This window comes from Lichtheimia ornata (assembly GCF_029851405.1).
Source record: "Lichtheimia ornata isolate CBS 291.66 chromosome Unknown scaffold00042, whole genome shotgun sequence".
Classification (NCBI taxonomy): domain Eukaryota; kingdom Fungi; phylum Mucoromycota; class Mucoromycetes; order Mucorales; family Lichtheimiaceae; genus Lichtheimia; species Lichtheimia ornata.
In genome coordinates, this window is record NW_026695362.1 from 3,317 (window position 1) to 23,830 (window position 20,514).

The 20,514-nt window shown below is 43.2% G+C and overlaps 7 protein-coding genes across 7 annotated transcripts; 3 read left to right on the forward strand and 4 right to left on the reverse strand.

Moving 5' to 3' along the window:
* Positions 1-541: 541 nt before the first annotated feature.
* O0I10_008112 (uncharacterized protein) lies at positions 542-1,080 on the reverse strand (the record flags this gene model as incomplete). Its single annotated transcript, XM_058488119.1, has 4 exons — positions 542-676; positions 736-830; positions 897-927; positions 1,015-1,080. 4 exons carry the CDS (start codon positions 1,078-1,080, stop codon positions 542-544), a joined length of 327 nt encoding a protein of 108 aa, XP_058341012.1.
* A 3,575-nt stretch (positions 1,081-4,655) lies between these two features.
* Positions 4,656-6,421, forward strand: O0I10_008113 (uncharacterized protein; the record flags this gene model as incomplete). Its single annotated transcript, XM_058488120.1, has 10 exons — positions 4,656-4,797; positions 4,852-4,940; positions 5,001-5,104; positions 5,164-5,285; positions 5,341-5,399; positions 5,455-5,550; positions 5,604-5,738; positions 5,795-5,941; positions 6,000-6,105; positions 6,159-6,421. The coding sequence occupies 10 exons, from the start codon at positions 4,656-4,658 to the stop codon at positions 6,419-6,421; spliced, it is 1,263 nt and encodes a 420-aa protein (XP_058341013.1).
* A 321-nt stretch (positions 6,422-6,742) lies between these two features.
* O0I10_008114 (eukaryotic translation initiation factor 2 subunit 3, X-linked) lies at positions 6,743-8,428 on the forward strand (the record flags this gene model as incomplete). Its single annotated transcript, XM_058488121.1, has 6 exons — positions 6,743-6,842; positions 6,902-6,963; positions 7,036-7,477; positions 7,531-7,905; positions 7,970-8,309; positions 8,371-8,428. The coding sequence occupies 6 exons, from the start codon at positions 6,743-6,745 to the stop codon at positions 8,426-8,428; spliced, it is 1,377 nt and encodes a 458-aa protein (XP_058341014.1).
* A 95-nt stretch (positions 8,429-8,523) lies between these two features.
* Positions 8,524-8,997, reverse strand: O0I10_008115 (uncharacterized protein; the record flags this gene model as incomplete). Its single annotated transcript, XM_058488122.1, has 2 exons — positions 8,524-8,789; positions 8,850-8,997. 2 exons carry the CDS (start codon positions 8,995-8,997, stop codon positions 8,524-8,526), a joined length of 414 nt encoding a protein of 137 aa, XP_058341015.1.
* Positions 8,998-9,283: 286 nt separating this feature from the next.
* On the reverse strand, positions 9,284-13,340 carry O0I10_008116 (uncharacterized protein; the record flags this gene model as incomplete). Its single annotated transcript, XM_058488123.1, has 3 exons — positions 9,284-12,573; positions 12,653-13,177; positions 13,232-13,340. 3 exons carry the CDS (start codon positions 13,338-13,340, stop codon positions 9,284-9,286), a joined length of 3,924 nt encoding a protein of 1,307 aa, XP_058341016.1.
* Positions 13,341-14,367: 1,027 nt separating this feature from the next.
* Positions 14,368-16,001, reverse strand: O0I10_008117 (uncharacterized protein; the record flags this gene model as incomplete). The annotated part of the gene is made up of 2 exons (XM_058488124.1): positions 14,368-15,389; positions 15,482-16,001. 2 exons carry the CDS (start codon positions 15,999-16,001, stop codon positions 14,368-14,370), a joined length of 1,542 nt encoding a protein of 513 aa, XP_058341017.1.
* Positions 16,002-17,708: 1,707 nt separating this feature from the next.
* Positions 17,709-19,696, forward strand: O0I10_008118 (uncharacterized protein; the record flags this gene model as incomplete). Its single annotated transcript, XM_058488125.1, has 8 exons — positions 17,709-17,815; positions 17,873-17,905; positions 17,969-18,219; positions 18,283-18,545; positions 18,604-18,854; positions 18,909-19,041; positions 19,095-19,175; positions 19,238-19,696. 8 exons carry the CDS (start codon positions 17,709-17,711, stop codon positions 19,694-19,696), a joined length of 1,578 nt encoding a protein of 525 aa, XP_058341018.1.
* Positions 19,697-20,514: the final 818 nt, after the last annotated feature.

Sequence of the window (20,514 nt, forward strand, 5' to 3'; positions counted from 1 at the left end):
CAACGGCCTCACGGATGGATTTGGGACAAAGGATCGACATCAAGGATATACTTTCAAGCATGGATACCGTGACAACGGTTATGACAAAACACAACATGGTTGCCATGATACAACAACAAAAGAACCAACATGCGGTATGTATCCCCTCTTGTGGTGAATGGGAATGGCTATTGATTGGGACTCCTTTAGTAGGATCACACATACACATATAAAGGCGACACAACATTCATGCAGCGTATCGGTACAAGGACAAGGATTGGGATGGTAAGCGTGGGTGTACAACACGAGCAAGAGCAGGGGATTAATGCTGTGCCATTTTCTAGGACATACAAGCTGTGGGTGATTGTGTAAAAAAGGAAAGGTATGATGCACACTGTTGCTCAACGTAGCATACTCTGTATAGCACCAAAGGTGGTACTCCACACATAATAGCATAGTTCCCACTCCTAAGCACAATAAAAGTCAACCTATGAAAAGCTATTTATTATATATAGTACACATTTGAGAGAAATTCGGATACAAGAAATGACCATCATGTTAGCTAATAGTTGTTCAATTCCTGAAGACGTTTTTGGAGCTCATTGGTATTGGCACCAAAAACTTCACCGACCTTCTGACCATTACAGAAGAAACGAAAAGTAGGCGCCACTCTAATCTCTTCGGACTCAAGGATTTCCTGCGTTGCCATACATTGTCAGAACAAGTCCATCCTACCTCTAGCGACAAACTACTTACGGTAGCTTGATCCATGTCAACTGTTATGAAAGTAATATCAGGGAACTCTTCGTGGTGGTGCTTGTGAAAAGTAGGGGTAACGAGTCTGCTGGGACCTAAATAAGTACATTGTATGAGAACAACTGTTGTCAAGGAAATGATGAGCATGCTTGTCAACATACCGGACCACGCAGCCCAATAAAAAATGGCAACCTATAGTTTAAAGAGAGTAAGACTGCACTCGTTCTTGATGTTTCCCTCGTAGGGAGGCTTGAATATACAAAACTGCTCATATTGTACCTTCTTTTTCTCTTTGATAAGTTGCTGATAGGCAACAAGATCATTGATTTGTGGCACTGCAACCATGTTAAAAAGATAAATGGATAAAGAAGAGTCTATAGAAGTTTCATCCTTGTGGGTCTTTTATACCACGCATGTCCCTCCCAACCTTGTTTTGAAACCCAAATAGCGGGATGTCAGCCATGCATGCATGCCTGCAGTTCTTGTGCGTCTACTACCACGCCACTGCCTATTCTACTCTACCACACGATAGACTCAAAAATTTGAGAAACACCATATCCACAACGATAGCTAGCCCAAATGAGCAGGTATTTATGATTCAAACATTACGACTACTGCATTTGAATGGTATGTTGCTTTTACAAGGTAGCAAAAGTTGACCGGCTGATACTCATAAAGGGAAAGAATCGGCGATTCCATTGAGATTACTAGAGTCAACTTGGATCTATAGAATTGCTCTCTTCCCATATCAATATTATTCTACTTTGCCATGTAATTGCTCCTATATCACAACAAAGGTGGATCACAAAAGTTGTCTTTGTTCAATGTATTCATGAAGTAATACAAAATTTTAAGCTACACTGAATCAGTAATCTTGGCCAGAGTGACATCGTATCAGAAGAACATTGCCATAAAACATACCTTATTGTCCTATCCATGAAAGCATCCAAGCAATGTGTTCATCTTTGTATGAATACTGTCAGCATTGCCATCACATCACCATAGCCATATTCATTGTACCTTGTTCACCAGTATATCAAAGATGAGAAATCTTGTGCATCCTATCAGCCCTACAGCGACTTCCAGCATGTGTCTGTCTCGTTTATTTTATAGCACGGATTGCTTGTACCTTGGCTCACTCGTGCAGTGTCATTGAATGTCTACAATTTAAAGCTTAAAGTGTTGTCGTTGCTGTTGCCATTGACCATGGTTGCTATGCCTTGTTGAATTGTCAATTTCATGGAGAAAAGAGTTGGGCATTGTAGTAAAGGTTGTGCTGCTCGCCGTCTGTTGCTGTGTAGTAGGGTTGAACGTATGTTGCTGTGGTAAGCTTGGTTGGTGTATGGTGTGAGCGGGAAGAGGTAGGTCTGATTTATGCACTTTTTCTTTCTCCTTTTCCTTTTTCGGTCCTCTCTTTCTTTTCTTCTCTCCCCTTCCTCGTTACTACAATGAGCCCACGTTTTCGTAGTCGCATCCACCAATAGCCTCATTGATTCCATCGACAAAAAGAAACTGCTACAGCGCGCCATTTCTTCTATAGTTGATTTCCAGCTGTACAGCCTCTGCCTTCAACAACAACAGACACGCTCACTAGACGATTTGCCTCTTTGCTCTTGACTACACTGCCAATGAGGAGGTCGTATACGCTATTACAAAGACGACAACGTGTTAGCCAACAGCAAACACGCATATACAGTATCGAAGCACGGCTCTCAACAACAATGACGACAATACGGTGGATATGGATATGCAGAGTGTTGAAAAAAGTATCTTTATAAAGGAGAGCTTGATGGTGGATACCACATGCATCTGGAGTAGCCTCTATCTCAACATTGCAAGCTGTATGATGCCTACTACGATTAAGATGGAACTACGGCAACCAAACTATTGATTGACACCGTTGAAAATGATGGCATGGATAAAAAGTCGTCAGTTTATCAACACTTTTCCAGGAGTGATTGGTCCGCAAGCCGTTTACATGGCTCATGAAGGTAAGAGCATTCAAATCATGGGCATTACAAACAAGATATTAAAGGGCCTCCTTGAATACTGGTGATTACCACACACACAACAGCACAATGGGTTTCCATGACAACGAGTAACCAGCATCGTTCATCGACTTATCACAACAAATACGAGTCACCTATCCGTCATTGAAAGCTTCACAAAGGTAAGGACAACGAGAGCGTGTGTACACCTATAAGTAGCATACTAAAGTGGATATCCTTCATTGAAACAACATTCACGAGGTTTCAGTATACATGCCCAATCATGGATTCTACACGCAATTCACGCTCGAGCAAGGCATGAACAAGAACGCGGTGGGCTGTTCAAGGACGTGGATATCAGTCATAAGCATGGGCATGGAGATCAACAAAACGCATCAACACATCACACGATATCAGCACGCACCCAAGTTATGCATATATGGACCATGTTCAACTTGCACGATGGTAAAGATAAAGGACTGGAAGTGGGTCTGCAACCGGATGTTGACATCTATCTTTGAAAAGGATACTTTTGGTGGAACCTTCAATCCGCGTTATGGATCAGAATTACAACAACAGGCTACTTTTTTCTCAATCAATTTCAATTTGACAAGCATGGCCACAAGCTTTATTTGATGATGATATCAGACATCAGGTAAATGGGAAATACAAAATGCTGAATGGCGGCTTTCTTTTCGGCGGCATCATTGATGGATATCCTTTATTTCAAAAAAGGTCACCTTGGCACGACGAAGGCAGCGCACACTCGATTCCCTGCAGGTGGTTCATTCTATACACACACCACAACGAGCTCCAGAAAGGTAAGAGCAAGGACAATGGACAGGTATGAAAGTAGAGTTATTGATGGGTATCTTTGAAAAGGGGTGACTTTGTGTGTGGCGATATTATTAAGGCTTTGAAAAGTATCAACTAGTATGGATCTTCAAATTGGCTGGATACACATCCCACTTGGAGAAGAGACGTATCATGTAAGTCGATGCCGCCAATGCAAATTACACATGCTGACTTGGTTCAAAATACGGCACATACTACTATTAGATCATTTGCAATGTATGCGTGGCTTGGTTTGATGCACAAAGTGAAGATGCAGGAAGAGAGCGAGAATCCCAATGACCTGTGCACTCCTTTGATTTACATACGACATCTAGCAGTAACATCATTGACAACGCGGTGAGTATTGACTCATCATGCGGTGTATGTGAACATGACATTAATCATGTCTTCTTCATAGGATGCACAAAATCCATCAACTCGGTCACTAAACAACATGGATACGGTGCTAAATAGATCAAGGTTGTCTAAATCTCATTATTGCACACAACAGCATTAGGATCGTGTTGGTAAGTAAGATTGGCTGTACTGGTTGAGTAGCGAGACTTATCATTAGCTTTAAGTAGGAGTTTGTTGTCCATCTTGAAATACACATTAAGCTGTACACGTGTTTTTGAATGCAAGGATTAAACATGGATGTTTGCAGACAGAAGGATAAACAAATGTGGTGTGGGGGTGTCATTGTTTCGAATACATGTCATGGTAATGGGATTTTCTTTGATCTTTTGGCTTGTAACATTATCCAAGCCTGCATACATGGCAAGATTCATTCAGGGATTAAAAAGGAGAGTGCGTTCGATATACACAACGACCAGCGGATCTCAACAAAACAAAGGCAATGACTTAGGTGGTGGAGGGGTTAACATCACAATGAAATAAGAATCGGATGCATTTTTAATATGTATATGATGCAGTTTTTAGAGGCATTGATGGAAGTGGTGCCATGCCTTTATATGTACATAGATGCTAGTCATGCAGATGGGTGTTGTTGAGGTAGCTCTGGCGGTCTCAAAGAGTTGAGTTGCCGATATTTTGGCTGGTGTCAGACAAATCAGAAGAGTAAATTTCTTCTTTCTCACTATGGACGTCGACCAAGAACAAGTACAAGTGCGTTTCGTCAGTCGTCAACCCCAATACGCAATCAACGATGCGGCCATTCTGGTTCCTTCCAGTTTCAGACGCTACGGTCTCTCCGAGATTGTCAACAACTTGCTAGGCAATGGTAGGATCGATCGCTTGGATCGCGTTGTTTTCCACTCACTCAACTCCTTCATAGAAAAACCGATCCCTTTTGAATTCTTTGTGGACGAACAGATTCTTAAGACCAGCATTGCTGAATACCTTACTGCCAATCGCTTGTCAACGGTAACTAAGAAGGGTTTTGACCGAGCCATATCAAAGGTACACTAACTTTTGTGTGTATAGGAAAACACGCTCACCATTGAATATGTCGAGTCGATGCTTCCACCTACGTCTATTGCAGCATATCAACATGATGATTGGATTAGCTCTGTCAAAGGAAAAGATGGGTAAGGTTATTGGGAAATAGGAATACGCTTTCATATCTATAACATTGGAACCTTTATAGTTTATTCTTGACAGGATCTTATGATGGCATGACTCGCTTATGGAATTCGTCTGGTGAATGTGTGACAACATTTCAAGGCCATAGCAATGCTGTCAAGAGCGTTGCATTTGCACGTGCTGATGGTAAGCTTTTTATTGATCCCCTTGGATACTATTATTGACAACCTTTCCAATGAAGCGTCTGAACAAGTAATCGCATACTCGGGTTCCCTTGATCACAGTATTCTTGCTTGGAAGGTAATTTGTATTTCTTCATCAGCCTTGCCGGGAATATGGATTAACGCCATTATAGTATTCAAACGTCGATGGTACACAACAATGTTTATTTGAATGCAAGGGTCACAAGGGTTCGGTGGAATCGATTGCAGTGGATCCAAAAGGAGAATACGTATGTTGCTTTGTACTATAGTATTCATGGTGGTATTCATGCTTTGGGTATAGTTGGCAAGTGCATCATCGGATGGTACGGTCAAGGTTTGGACAACATCGATCCCAGCACAAGATGAAACAATGCACGAATCTTCGCAATCCGCCAAGCAACGGAAAACAACCCCCAAAGGAGATCGTAAGATCAAGGTATAGTGAATGCTGCATGTTTTCCATTATTGGTCATTACTCACCGCTATGAATAGTCTCGAGCTATCACCTTGGAAGGACACGTTGGTGGAGTGAATGCGGTGGCCTACGATGCCAATGATGCCAATATAGTGTATACCGGTGGTTGGGATCATTCCATCCGATCATGGGACGTGGAACAACAAGTCAACTTGGTTACCAAGGTAGATCTATCAATAGGTGGATTTCTTTTACTCGATTACTGATTCCATCCGTTCATAGAATTGCGAGAAGGTGGTGATTGATGTTGATTATTCGGGTTTATCGCGCTTAATAGCTACTGGTCATTCCGACAACAGCTTGCGTCTTTGGGATCCACGAACAGAAGGTACGTGTGCAAACCTGGTATGAGATAATGGTCTCATTTTGTGTGTCTTTTAGAGGGAACAAACGTCAAGATGACCTTGCGTGGACATTTGGGTTGGGTGTCGTCTGTTTCATGGTCGCCTTCTTCCGAGTATTCGTTGTGTTCTGGTTCATATGATGGCACTGTACGCGTATGGGACATCCGAAGCAAAGGTCCACTTTACACCCTTAATGACGAGGATCATCAAGAAAATGACAAGGTGTATGCTGTTGATTGGAATGGAAAGCATATTCTTAGTGGTGGTGAAGATAAAAAGTTGAGAATATATCAAGCATGATAGATCTAGTAGCATTCTTTCCTCATACGTATACATATTATTGGCATTTGTTTCATGGTACCATTCTCATAAATAAGGCGTTTTCCAACTTTTAAAAGTCATCTGCTCAATGATTGAATCGAAAATGGAGAGCTTTCTTTATCATAAAAAGAAGGTTTATTATAGAGGGATCATGTGGATGGGATATTTCATGAGTCACCAAAAGACCATTTTGCTGCGCGAGGAGGAGGAGGAGGAGGAGGCACGGCCAGTGACTGTTCAAAGAGTGCAACAAACTTGGCTTATGTTTTTTCAACTCCTTTACCCACAACTCTCTTCACCATGGCAGTCGCCGAACAACCCCAGCCTGTACAAGTTGATGTTACAAAGCTTACGCCGCTTTCGCCTGAAGTCATTTCAAAGCAGGCCACCATTAACATTGGTAGGATCGCACTTGCAAGGAAGCCATGTTCTTTTATATTAAACGTTCAACCACTATAGGTACGATTGGCCACGTAGCACACGGTAAATCAACAGTCGTCAAGGCCATTTCCGGTGTGCAGGTCAGCAGCATGACAACGAGATGGGACACGCGTCAAAAGTGGAACGAGAGATCTTATTAGCTTTCTATATAGACTGTGCGTTTCAAGAACGAAATGGAACGTAATATTACAATCAAGCTCGGTTACGCCAATGCAAAGATCTACAAGTGCGACAATCCCGAGTGTCCTCGACCTGGTTGCTATCGATCATACGGCTCTTCAAAGGAGGATGATCCCCCATGCGAACGACCTGGTTGTGGTGGTACATATCGTCTTGTGCGTCACGTGTCCTTTGTCGATTGTCCTGGTCACGACATTTTGATGACTACCATGTTATCAGGTGCTGCAGTCATGGATGCTGCACTTTTGTTGATTGCCGGCAACGAATCTTGTCCTCAACCACAGACTTCAGAACATTTGGCAGCCATTGAAATCATGAAGCTCAAACACGTCATCATCCTGCAAAACAAGGTCGATCTTGTCAAGGAAAAGGCCGCTCAAGAACAACATGCTGATATTCTCGCTTTCGTCAAGGGTATGTGTGTATATAAAAATGAATAGAGAAGGATGACTAATGATATCATAAAGGTACTGTGGCTGATGGTGCTCCCGTGATCCCAATTTCTGCACAACTCAAATACAACATTGACGCCATCAACGAATACATCACCAAAAAGATCCCTGTTCCAGTGCGTGATTTCGAATCCAGCCCTCGTCTTATTGTGATTCGTTCATTTGATATCAACAAGCCCGGTGCTGATATCTCTCAGCTTCAAGGTGGTGTTGCTGGTGGTTCCATTCTCAAAGGCGTTCTCAAGGTTGGCGATGAAATTGAAGTCCGTCCTGGTGTCATTGTCAAGGATCAAGAAGGCAAGATTCGTGCACGTCCTATCCTCAGCAAGATTTTAACACTTGCTGCTGAAACCAACAAGCTTGAATTTGCTGTTCCTGGTGGTTTGATTGGTAAGATTGGCAAAAAGGAACTTTTAAAGTATCCAAGCACACTAATTCATGCATAAATTAACAGGTGTTGGTACACAAATGGATCCTACTCTTTGCCGTGGTGATCGTCTTGTTGGTCAAGTGCTTGGTTACCCTGGTACTCTCCCATCCATCTACACTGAATTGGAAATCTCATACTTTTTGTTGCGTCGATTGCTTGGTGTCAAGACCGATGACAAGAAACAAGCCAAGGTTGCCAAGTTATCCAAGGGTGAATTGCTACTTGTCAATATTGGTTCAGTATCTACTGGTGGACGTGTGGTTGGTGTCAAGGCTGATTTGGCCAAGATTGTGCTTACGGGTCCTACTTGTACCGAGGTTGGAGATAAGGTTGCTTTGTCTAGAAAGATTGAAAAGCATTGGCGGTAAGTGGTGGTGTTGTATCATTAGGATGGGTATAGGTAACTCATGAGAATTGTCATATAGTCTTATCGGTTGGGGCAAGATCAAGCGTGGTACCGTGTTGGAAGCAGAAGCAAATTAAAAAAGTGTACAAAGTTCCTTTTCTATATAATCGTTTCATTGTTTGCCATTCTCCCATAAACCTGATTAAGACTAATTGTAGCATGTGCAAGCAATTTATTTATGTGGGATGTGCTCTTCGATTCTAGTAATAATGTCTTTGAGGGTGTCTCTAGCAATTTGCACTTGATTGATTTGCTGTGATGCGTCGTCGGCCCACGTGCCAAGTGATTGCACTGATTGCAGATACTCATCCACCCAAACTCGCGCTTGGTCGTATACATGTGGCGACTCGTCACTGGTTGCTGCTTCTTTTAGCTGCTTCAACGTTTCCTTGGCAACAACACCATTGCTATCTTGTTTGCGGGGTGCACCCCACTGCTCTATTCATCAGTAAGAAAAAGTCAACAAGGGTCATTGACTTGAATGCAGCAACGTATTACCTTGAGCACTGCTAGATAAGCTGATTCCGTGTGTCTTTATCAAGTCGTCCACATTGAAAGGTACCGTTGATGAGTTGCGGATCTCGTCAATAGCGTGTGCCAGTGACAGCGAGGAGGAGGTAGGTTCAGAGCGACTGGAAGAAAACATGCCGAGTATTACATTATGCACTCCCCCCTCTGAGGCTTTAAACCCGACATTGTTCCTTGATCCCATCAGCATACATATACACAAATGATTGTTTTATCTAGTTTGCAACCCAATGGCTATGATGATTATTAAATGCTATTAAAAAAGACTATTTTTTTGGGCATGCTGCTGACAACGATTTGGTATTTACATACAAGAGAATACACAAGGAAGAAGGATATTACATTGAGTATAAAAGTAAAGGGTAACAAAATAAATGGGGCCAAACGGTGGGGATGGATGGATATTAGTCAGGGTTCACAGAGGATTGGCGCGTTAGGAATTCCAAAGTAATGTCCTCGATACACTTGTGCACTAATTCTTCATCTTGCAATTCGCCAAATACGCTATACAAGTGTTGTTTGACTTGAGCACGTGTAATCGAGTCGAGATCAGCGTCTTGAAGGAACACACGAATTTCTTGTTCAATAGCTTCGATGGAATTATTATCCTGCATTGCTGTTGCCGTTGCTGTTGCCACTGGTAAAAGCACATCTTTGCTTTGTTGAGATGGTTCAGGAGGAGTAGCTTTACGTCGTCGTATCGATTTGCTTGAAGGATGATGCAATGTAGAGGGTGCTGGTGGAGACGTGCCATTATAACCACTAATACCATGACCAGGAATCTTCAATCCTACACGACCATGTAATGCTGCTGTACGTCCTTCTTCATCTGGTGGTTGGGGTGATGATGATGATGATGATGATCCTCCTCCTTCATCGAATCCATGTGGTGGTGATAACATGTCATGGCGCGCTGTTTCCAATGAAATTTCAGGATCAAGACTAAGATTGGAGTCTGCAAGGGAAATAGCATTCGATGTTGTTGAACGAATAGAACGCCGGTCACTAGCAACATGGGTAGCAGTATCATGGGGGATGGTTGCCATGGCAGCAGCTGTCGGTGGTAATGGTGGCGGGACAAAATAATCATCATTGGAGGCACGTGATGACCAAGTGGGATAAGATGATTGAGATTGACTTGGCTTATGTCGAGTATGAGTTGAATACACAGCGTAACCATCATCGAATGGGTTATCCAAGGGTGATGCAAATGGGTTGCCAAGGGATCCTGCACGCATTGTTGTTGCTGATGGTGCGTTCTTTTTGACTCGCAAGGTATTGTTGCTGTTGTTGTCATCATTCAAGGGTGTAGATGCCATAGAATGTATGCTTCCTGCACGACCACTCACAAACCCTGTGAACCCGGTGAATTTGGAATCCAAAGCAGCAGCTTCCTCCTTAGCACGTTGATACGCCTTTTCCGCCTCAACAGCTTCATATTCACCCAATCGCATTCTTGGAACAACATCTTGTGTATTCTCCACCTTGTGTTCACTGGTTGCATCATCGTCTTCATTGTCTGCTGGGTGATCAACAATACCATGGGATCGACCACGGTGTTTACTTGTTGTCGGCCATACATCGTACCATCGCTCCGCATAATCACTGCACCATACAGCTACAATTGGGAACCAAATAGCAAAGAAAGGCACCGAGAATAGACCATAGATAATGAACCACAGCACATACTTGAATTGTCGACGTACAATAAAATAAAGTATGTGAAGCACCACGAGACAAGTAAAGCTGAAAGCGATGATGGTATAAACGCGACCCACTTGCATAAAGAATCGAATGTAGACGCTGTAGAGGTAGAGGATGATAGGAAACGATAACAACATGTCGAATAACTTGGTGATGGAAACCACCCAGCAACCAAATCCCAAACTCCAAGAGACTCGTTGCATCTCAAGTTGATTGTGCAAAGTCGTACGCATGTTCCGAGACTGTAATGCTTGAAGCGCAGTAATGTGCGTGGGCAATGTTACATAGCCAACTGCTTCTGGCTCGAATCCAAGGCGATGTTTTGGGTGTGAACGCAACAAGACGACACCAAGATATTGCTCTTCACCAAGCAACAAGACGTTTTCCATGTGAAGGGTATCGGCACGTGCAGCTGCAAATCCACGTAATACTGTTGGATGAATGCAACAAGGTCGAATTCCAGTGTTGGGTGATAAAGATAATCGTGATTCATGCCCTGTCAATAAGCTGCTTTGGCTGCCATTCATGGTGTGTTGTTGTTGGATATCCCATGGATCATTGGCTGGATTAATCTCATCGCTCACTTTGGGCCACTTGGTAACTGCATCCAATGTATGCTGTGATGTTGAAATGCTACGAGAACGTTGTCGCCACCAAAAGCGCCATCGGTGACCACGACGACGATGTTGGCTTGTGTCTCTTTCAGATACATCATCCGGAACATTCTCGGTCCACAACTTGTACATGGTCAAGCCGCCATTGATGGATAATACGGTGCCCAAGAATGCTTCATATGCCAATCCCGAATAGGATGTCAAATACAAAGGAAAGATTTGCAGCATGGTGATAATGTTTTGCTCTGGATTGGCGGGTCGTACATGTCCACTAATGGCGAGCATTCGACGATCCTTTTCAAGGCGAGATACAAGCTTTTGAACAAGGTCGCTCTGAACCTGCATGTCAGCATCGATAACAAGCATGTATTTGAAAGCACGTGGATCAATGCCGAGTACGCTGTAACATTGATTGAACAATTCATATTCAAGTGGTGCCATGCGGTTGTTGGCCAAATTCATGCATCGTTCAAGGAAACTCATCACCAGCACCATTGTATCACGTTTACCCCGATTGCCAGCATGATCATGTTCTCTCGTATTGCCCGTTTTCACAATCACCAAATAAGGCACACGATTGCGACCGGTCTCATAAAAGCCCGAAAAGACTTTGGCGTAATTGACACGTCGATGATGTTGACCAAGCGACACATAAGGTTGAGGAATAGGATCGATTGTTCCACTGTATCCCAGCAACTCAAGAACACATTGATGCGTATCCTTTGAATCGTATCGGCTGCGTGTGACTCCATCACATACAAAGAGCAACAACTTTTTGGTGTCATCATAATTGGTGCGTGCAAGAGATTCAAGTGTTTGCCGAATGATATCACTAGGCTCTGAATAGCATGGTACCAAGAGTACAGTGTGCGGCTGTCGTTGTTGTTGACCTGGAGACAAGATGTCGGTGGATGAAAATAAAAACCGCTGCATGAATCGCAAGCGACAAAGATGTGCCAAATTCATTTTGAGTAAAAAGTATAGCAACCCTGCTCCCATGGTCGCCCACAATGCCGGATTGATATTCTTGCATCCTGTAGGCTCAGCCTCATCATCGGTCACACCATGAAAGAAAAGCATCTTTACGCATTCCTCATATAATGCTGCATTGGTAATGTTGGCTCTAAAGTTGTCGGTGATATCGGTTCCCACGTTGATAAACAACATCATCGTCACATCAAGCGGTAGAAACATGCGATCCAGCGCAAATGCTCGTGAATAAATGTTGGACGACATTTCAATAATGTTGGTTGCTCCATTGAGATACATTGTGACATCCAAGACTTTGTTGTCCAATACGACGAATGCCTTTCCTGGTTCATCTTGATATGGCAAAGACGTGAAATTGTTGATGGTAGGTAGATCATAGACGATATCTGTAGAATGGATATGGATATGGATGGATTGGTATAAGGGATGGTGATGATGATGATATTTAAATAATACGGCAATTACCTCCTTTGAGTGGTAAAACATGACGATCCACCCCTGGATAGCAGGGTGCACCCGTATTGAGAGTATTGTTGGGAATAGGACATGTAATCAATTCACCAGTGGGAGATGCCTTGTAACCAGAATCATGAGAAAGAGTGTATGCAAGCCAAGCATCAGCCTGTGCTGTACGTCCTGCTTGATTGATGCATGCTTCGAGTCGATTATCGCTGTAACTTGGTCTGCCATGACGATCCAACATCATAAACGAAGGGAACATGGGCGACATGTCGTGTCCTGCATACTTTGTTGCTTGTGCTGCTATTTGATTGGTGGGTGGTGATGCATCCAGGTACTTTGCAAACTCGAATGCTTGGCCGTTTATCGCCACATAGCGGGAGTCGTTACGAAAGACGTGTGTAGCAGGGATGTAGTGATCGACGTCGCAAAAGAGGGTGGAAATGTACTCGATCCAGAATAAAAAGAGACCCGTAATGCCGACAAACAAAAAGCAGATGGCCACCTTCTCTCGCCATGCCTGTCGTGAAGCTAATGTATATACAAAGGATGAGTCATTGTCGTCAATGACGAGCTGCCCATTACCTGCTGTAGATAGACCGCCGATATGTAAGAGTAATAGGTTTGGAATAAACAGAGTACATAAACGGGCAAAGATAACCCAGAGGATGCGTCTGCACGTGAGTGTTGGCATGGATGAGTAGCTATCAGCAACTCTCATGTACAGATTCCAGCTGGTCCGACCATAGAAAGGGGGAGGGAGACAAAGAGAAGATAAAAAAGGAGAGAGAGCCCCAATTCAATCGAAAGAGAGAGAGAGAGTGAGAGAGAAAAGAACAAAAGATACAAACGATGCTGATGCGTGTGTGTGGAACTCAAGATACTCCGCACTCTGCTTCTCCCCTATTACATTATCTTATTACCCACTGCATGGGTCACATGGGGGTGTGGAAAGGATTAAACCGCTGTTCTTGGTATTCCATTCGTGTCAGCTCTTCCCAAAAGTCATATGATACCATGACAACAATTAATCAACTCACATTTATATAGCCATGGCAACCAATAATGATCCATTTCCTTTGCCCATCTTCGTCGATAAAAGCTATCAAGGATGCTCTCTGGGTACAAGTTGCTTTTTATATATCTTCTTTTTTTCTTTTTGCAGAACGAATAAAGAACATGGTGGCTATATATATATATAAGGTGAAAGATAATAATGATATGTACGGGAAAGTGCTGATTGGTGGAGAGGGAAAGGGTAAACTATAGTTGAGATGAATAAAATAACAAGTGAATGGTATGTATAGAAAAAAGGGATTCGCACCTGCATGATGGGGTTTGGCTCTTGCACAAGTAAGAAAAAGCATAACGGTCTCTGGGGGGAATAAAGATGTGTGAGAGAGGAGGGAGAGGAGGAGAGGAAAAGGAGCGATTCAATATCGTAATTGAAAAGATAGATATAAAAAGTGGTGTTTGGAAAAGAGTGAATGTGGAAGAGAGAGAGAGAGAGAGAGAAAGAAAAATAAAGACATAAATAACGATTGTCAATGCTGTTGCCTTGGTGAAGGGAGCATGCTGATAAAAAAAGGATGGGCAAGAAGCATGTCAAATGGGGTGGTGTATATATATATGAGTGTGTGTGTGTGTGTGTTGTTGTGTTGTTGTAAGTGTGAGAGAGTGGTTTTTCTGCCTCTGTGTGATTGTATCAATCGATGTTGGTATTACGCTTCTTGACGTTGAGATGTCATTCCACGTTGTTGCTTTATCCTCATACCACGTACATGGCTGACAGCGTATCCATGGTGAGATGTGTAATCGGATTCTCCTCCAAGGCGACGCTTCTTGTTGGTTGTTGGTGTACATTCGGGTGACATTTTCCACGAGAAGGCTAAGTTACGCACAGGAGAGATTTGTGTCGGCGTATGCATAGGTGAAGAGTTGCTAGAGCTAGGAAGCGACAATGACAACACAGGGGGAATGTGTGATGCTGGTGATGCTGGTGAACAAGTGGTAGAAGGTGACGAGTACGTGGTATATCGAGCAGCTGGTGTATCACGCAATCTACGCTTTCTTCCAGAACATAGACGTGTAAATGAAGTGGATGGACTTGTCGGTGTTGGTGGCAATGCTGCGGATGTTGCATGATGTTGATGTTGTTGTTGTTGTTGTTGCTCCTGCTGCTTATGTTGTTGTTGTTGCTGTGCCAACGATGCATGTAAATAAGACAAGTCTTGTAAATAAGCAGGCTGATTGTGAGCACGAGCATCAACGTGTAGGTGCAATAAATGATGCCATTGTTCAAAGGTAGGCTGAGCAATGTACAAACTATAATCGATCAAGTCCAAAAAGATGCGTTCGGCCGCATTGATCTCTGCCACAGGTAACCCAGCAATTTTGGCCCAAGCGGAGTTGCGGTAAGTCTTGTCCTGCACAAACTTGGAAGCGACCACCAAACTGGCAAGAAACATGCGACGTCCACAGCTAATGTATGCGTCGTGCCATTGCCCTGGATTAGGCGTATCCACAGCAGTTGTCGTTGTCGTACGATTACTTCCATATAATTGGGCCACAATACAAGGTCGTGCTCGAAACAAATAAAACAAGGCTGTCTGCAAAGTTGAATAAGTGGTTCGAGATCGCTTGAGCACCTCTTGAATAAAAGTGCGTAGTGGTACAACAGCTGAGCGACTCCAGTTGGATGATGTACCCGCCCAAATACTCTCAATAACATGTGCATTTGTATCTATCCGATATTATTCTCCTTGGTGAGTAGTCGCCTCCCTTTAACCACCTCCTCCTCCTCAACCTATCCCGTTTCTTTCTTTGTTGACTTACCAACCAATGCTTCCACATATGCAAAACGACTGTTGCCCGGAGGAGAGGATGGCTTCATCACTGCTGCTGCTGTTGATCCATAATGCGGCTGATACAAAGAATAGCTCTGTTGACTACCCGCTGCTGCATACACTTTGTTCTCGCTGGTCGTATAGATATTGCGGAGAGCGTACATTTCAGGATCGGTATGCAATGGCAACGACGAGTTGGATCCCGCATGAGTGCCTCGATACAATGATGACGACGAGAGATGCAAAGTTGTCTTCCATTCAGGTAGAGCCGTGTTGGAATTCAAGCTACAACCGGAATAACAAGGCCCAGCAAGTGTTGACGACGACGTCGACGACGACGACAAAGTGATCGAATTGGTGGTAGTGGCTCCCTTTTCATGATAGCGACATGTGGTTGTAGTTGTAGTGGTTGATGGCAAAGGTGGTACAGCACAATATGGATGTTGATGTTGATGACGATGATGATGATGATGGTGGTGATGGCCTGTCGCTTGCTGTAAAGAAGTCATTGATGATCAAAATACAAAGAAAAAGATGAGAGAAAGTGAGAGAAGGAAAAAGTATAAAAGATAATCAAGCAATGAATGATTGAAAAGAAGAAAGGAGCCTGTCGCACACAAGGAGGGGCCGAGAAGAAAGAGGGAGAAAGAGAAAAGAAAAAAAAAAGTGCAAAGAAGAAGGGGGGGATGATGGTGTTGGTGGATGTGCAAGATGATATAGGATGCTGACTATCCAAAAGGGAAATAAACGAGGGGGGTTGGCAGCAAGGGGTGTATGTGTGCAAGAGCTATCAGCGGGTGCGATATCAACGTATATATAAAATGGGGGAGCAACGAGAGTAATGATGCTTTTTTGCTGTTGTTGTTATAGCTGCTGCCGATTGCTGCTGCTGCTGGGCGAGCTAGAAAAAGAGAGAACCAAACGACGGGTTGGGGGACAAGAAGGAGAACAATGGAATCCCAACTTGTCGCTTCACAAGAGGAAAATGCGCTTGTTGTCGGAGCCCTTATTCCAAAAAGGAATCAGCTTGAAATTAGGTGATCTTGTCTTGGCGACTTTTTCATTGTATTTGTCTCATTGCTCTTATTCAACCCACTTGTATACCTATCAATACATGCATCTTTTTGAATATGCTGGTGATATGGATATGTACGGGCGGGGCCGTAGTCGACAAGAGGAGAGAAGAGAGGGGTTGAGAGGAGATTCCAACGTCCATAAACGGTAATGATGCTTGTGCTCATTCATCTCGTGGTGTGTGCATGTGGGTGGCAAAACGACAAGTGTATGTTTTATTTGAGAAACCACATCATGTATGTGTACAAGGGGGGACTATTACGATGATTGACAACAACCATTATTATTATTTTCCATCAACGACAAATGTACAACTCCATCCGGCTGGTCGGCATGGCTACAAAGATCCCAATCTTGTTGATGCAGTGTCCCCTTTCTCATGTCCCACGACGTAATTCTATTTATTATCACCATTATTCACGCACCATGCTTTTTGTTCTGTGCACCCAAACGCTATGCACGAGCTCACAGATCATTATTCATTCCTTTCCCCCTTTTTTCTTTGTTGTTCCCCGCCCATAGCTCAACGGAGTTGTCCTTTTCAAGAATATCCCAACATCATTATCATTGATCCTACTCCGCTCCAATATCAACATTCTCGACTTGGGTTGTATCGGCTTGGTTTTTACTAACTGTGATACCAGCTGCATGTTTTTCATGTGTACAACCAAGTTCCCCCTCATCAATGACACGTGGTGCATCATTACCGCATTTTGGTTCTTGTTCTCTCTCTCGCTCTATTCATCCGCAAGGCAATGCCACTGTGGCTGTGTTTGTGGTTATATGCATGCATCTGTGTGCCGATCGTTCAAGCAACATTTAGTCAATTTATGTGCCGCTTGCAGTGTTGCCATCTAAAAAGAACCTTTGCTTTTACATCTTTACGTTTATGGTTCAACACCCAACACTCAATACACACAATAGTCACAATGCCCATTGTTGCAACGAATCATAATAAAGCAAAAAGAACTTAGTGTAAGGGGGACAAGAACAATCAACCGGATGGGAACAAAGGTACGACAGGGCTGTTGTATCCAAACCCTTGTGAGTTTACTGCATGAGAAAAGAAATCAAGCCCATGACATAGTAGGGTTCTTTTTTGCTCCTTTGCTCATAGTAGTTTGCGATTATCTACCATCATCATGGCGTCTACTGCAAGTGCTGCATTGAAATCCAGAGTGCGTCGTCCACAATTCCTTCAAAAGGTGATGAAGGCTGAAGACACCCTCCCCATGTTTAAGCCTGGGCAGTAAGTAAATGCCTACATGTGTGTACGGGATCTCGCTAATTACTGCCTACCTTATAGATATTTGGGATGGTCAGGGTTTACAGGTGTTGGGTATGTGGATATTTGTTGTAAATGAAAAAGGATGATGTCCATATTAATGATGATGATTACAAGATATCCAAAAATGATTCCAGCTGCTTTGGCAGATCACGTGGAAAAGAATAACCTACAAGGGAAGCTCAAGTTTAATTTATTCGTGGGTGCATCCACAGGTGCCGAAACAGAAGATCGTTGGGCCACGTTGGATATGATTGATCGGCGTTACCCACATCAAGTTGGCAAGAACATAAAAAAGGGCATCAATGCTGGAAGAATCCGATTTGCAGATAAACATCTATCAATGTTTCCTCAGGACCTTGTTTATGGTATGATGGATGTGTTTTTTATATAAGCGACGCATCCTTATTTATCATCTTCATCCATATTAGGCTTTTACACCAAGGACAAACCTGATAATGACAAGCTAGACATTATGATTGTGGAGGCAACAGCTATTCAAGAGGATGGTGGTGTTGTACTTGGTGCATCCGTTGGAGCGTCTCCTGAGCTTCTACAAATGGCGGATAAGATTATCATTGAAGTCAACACTAAAATACCTTCTTTTGAAGGCTTGCATGATATTACCATGTGCCGTAAACCACCGAGCCGACTCCCTTACTTGGCTCTCGGCACTGAGGATCGTATTGGCACTGTAAGTTGAGCCATGATGCATGATACGTATGCCCTCCATCTAAGCAAATGTATACTAGGCCGCTGTTCCAATCGATCCTGATCGCGTTGTTGCCGTAGTGGAAAGTGATCGACCTGATAATACTGGTCCCAATGCACCGGCAGATGCCACCTCTGAAGCCATTGCAGGCCACTTAATAGAATTCTTGTCACATGAGGTGCGTCATAATCGTTTACCAAAAAACTTGCTTCCTATCCAATCAGGTATCGGCAATATTGCAAATGCAGTGATCGGTGGTCTTGCAGATGGTCCTTTTGAGGATGTCTCGGTGTATGTATTAAGTAGCTATGATGATAAATTCATTGCTTACGTTATCATTGGCAGGTTCACCGAGGTGCTTCAAGATACGTTCCTTGACTTTTTTGAATCCGAGAAGCTAAAATACGCCAGTGCGACATCAATCCGCTTTTCACCAGAAGGATTCAAAAGATTTTATGACAATTGGGAGTATTACAGGGTAATAAGATCAGCATGAATAGTGATTGTTGCCTATTAATTGGCGTCTTGTAGACCATGCTTGTGCTGCGATCACAACAAGTGAGCAATTCCCCTGAGCTTATCCGAAGATTGGGATCCATTGCTATGAACACGGTAAGGCAAAAGCAACGATGATGCAGTAATTCCCTTTATATTGATATCGTATACATACGTAGCCAGTGGAAGTGGATATCTATGCACATGCCAACTCGACCATGGTGTGTGGTAGCGGGATGCTAAATGGTATTGGTGGATCAGCCGATTTCTTGCGTAACGGCAAGTACAGCATTATGCATACACCATCAGCACGTCCTACCAAAACAGATCCAACAGGCATTTCATGCATTGTTCCCTTTGCCACCCATGTTGATCAAACGGAGCATGACTTGGATGTTGTTGTCACTGAGCAAGGCTTGGCAGATGTACGAGGCTTGTGTCCTCGAGATCGTGCTCAAGTCATCATCGACAAGTGTGCTCATCCAGACTATAAACCACTACTTCAAGAATATCTCGATTCAAGCACAAGGACTTGTATGGCTGCTGGTCGTGGTCATGAACCCCACGATCTCGAACGCTGCTTTAAGATGCACATAAACCTCCTGAAAAATGGCACAATGAAAATCGATTCGTTTTAATTAACAAATAAAGAGCATGTTTTACCATCCTTCATCTATCATTCGTATCATAAATGGCCGTACACAACAAATAGGAACATGTATTACGATGCTATTGACAAGGTCTAATTACAAAGGGGAGATGGGGCATGCTATTGGATAGAGCCTTTCTTCGAGACACAACAATGAATCAATCATCCTCTTCTCTCCCTTTATGGCAGCATTTAAAAGTGGGTATACCTCGACAACCCTGCATCAATCTTTCTCTAATATAATGCATCAAGTATCCACACACAACGAGGTCCAATTTACGCCAACTTAATGCCGTATTCGCAAAAGCAACCCTTTAATCCAACAACAGCATTCCCAAGAGGTAGCCAGATAGGTACATCGAATCGCTTCAATAGGGGGGATACATTGATACGGGGAAGTTTCTATCCTTTGGTGTGTATTGTGCAAAGATGAATGGATGAGACGTGGTGCGTGGTGGTGAATGATGTGCATAGCGTTTCGAAACATGCAGTTTGATGATGGTGGTTGTACATGGATGTTGATAGTAGCTGCCTTGGAATAGCGTGCAAGTAGGATAATGAGTTGCAACAATCGTTCAGGATGATAGCATCACGCATAGTAACCAAGTTGACAATCGATACACCCCTTTTTCCATGTGTTGTATATATCAAATCCTTTTCCATCCCATGTACCAAACCAATATCCATATCCATATCCATATCCATATCCATATCCATATCCATATCCATATCCATATCCATATCCATATCCATATCCATATCCATATCCATATCCATATCCATATCCATATCCACAGGGCTTCGTAT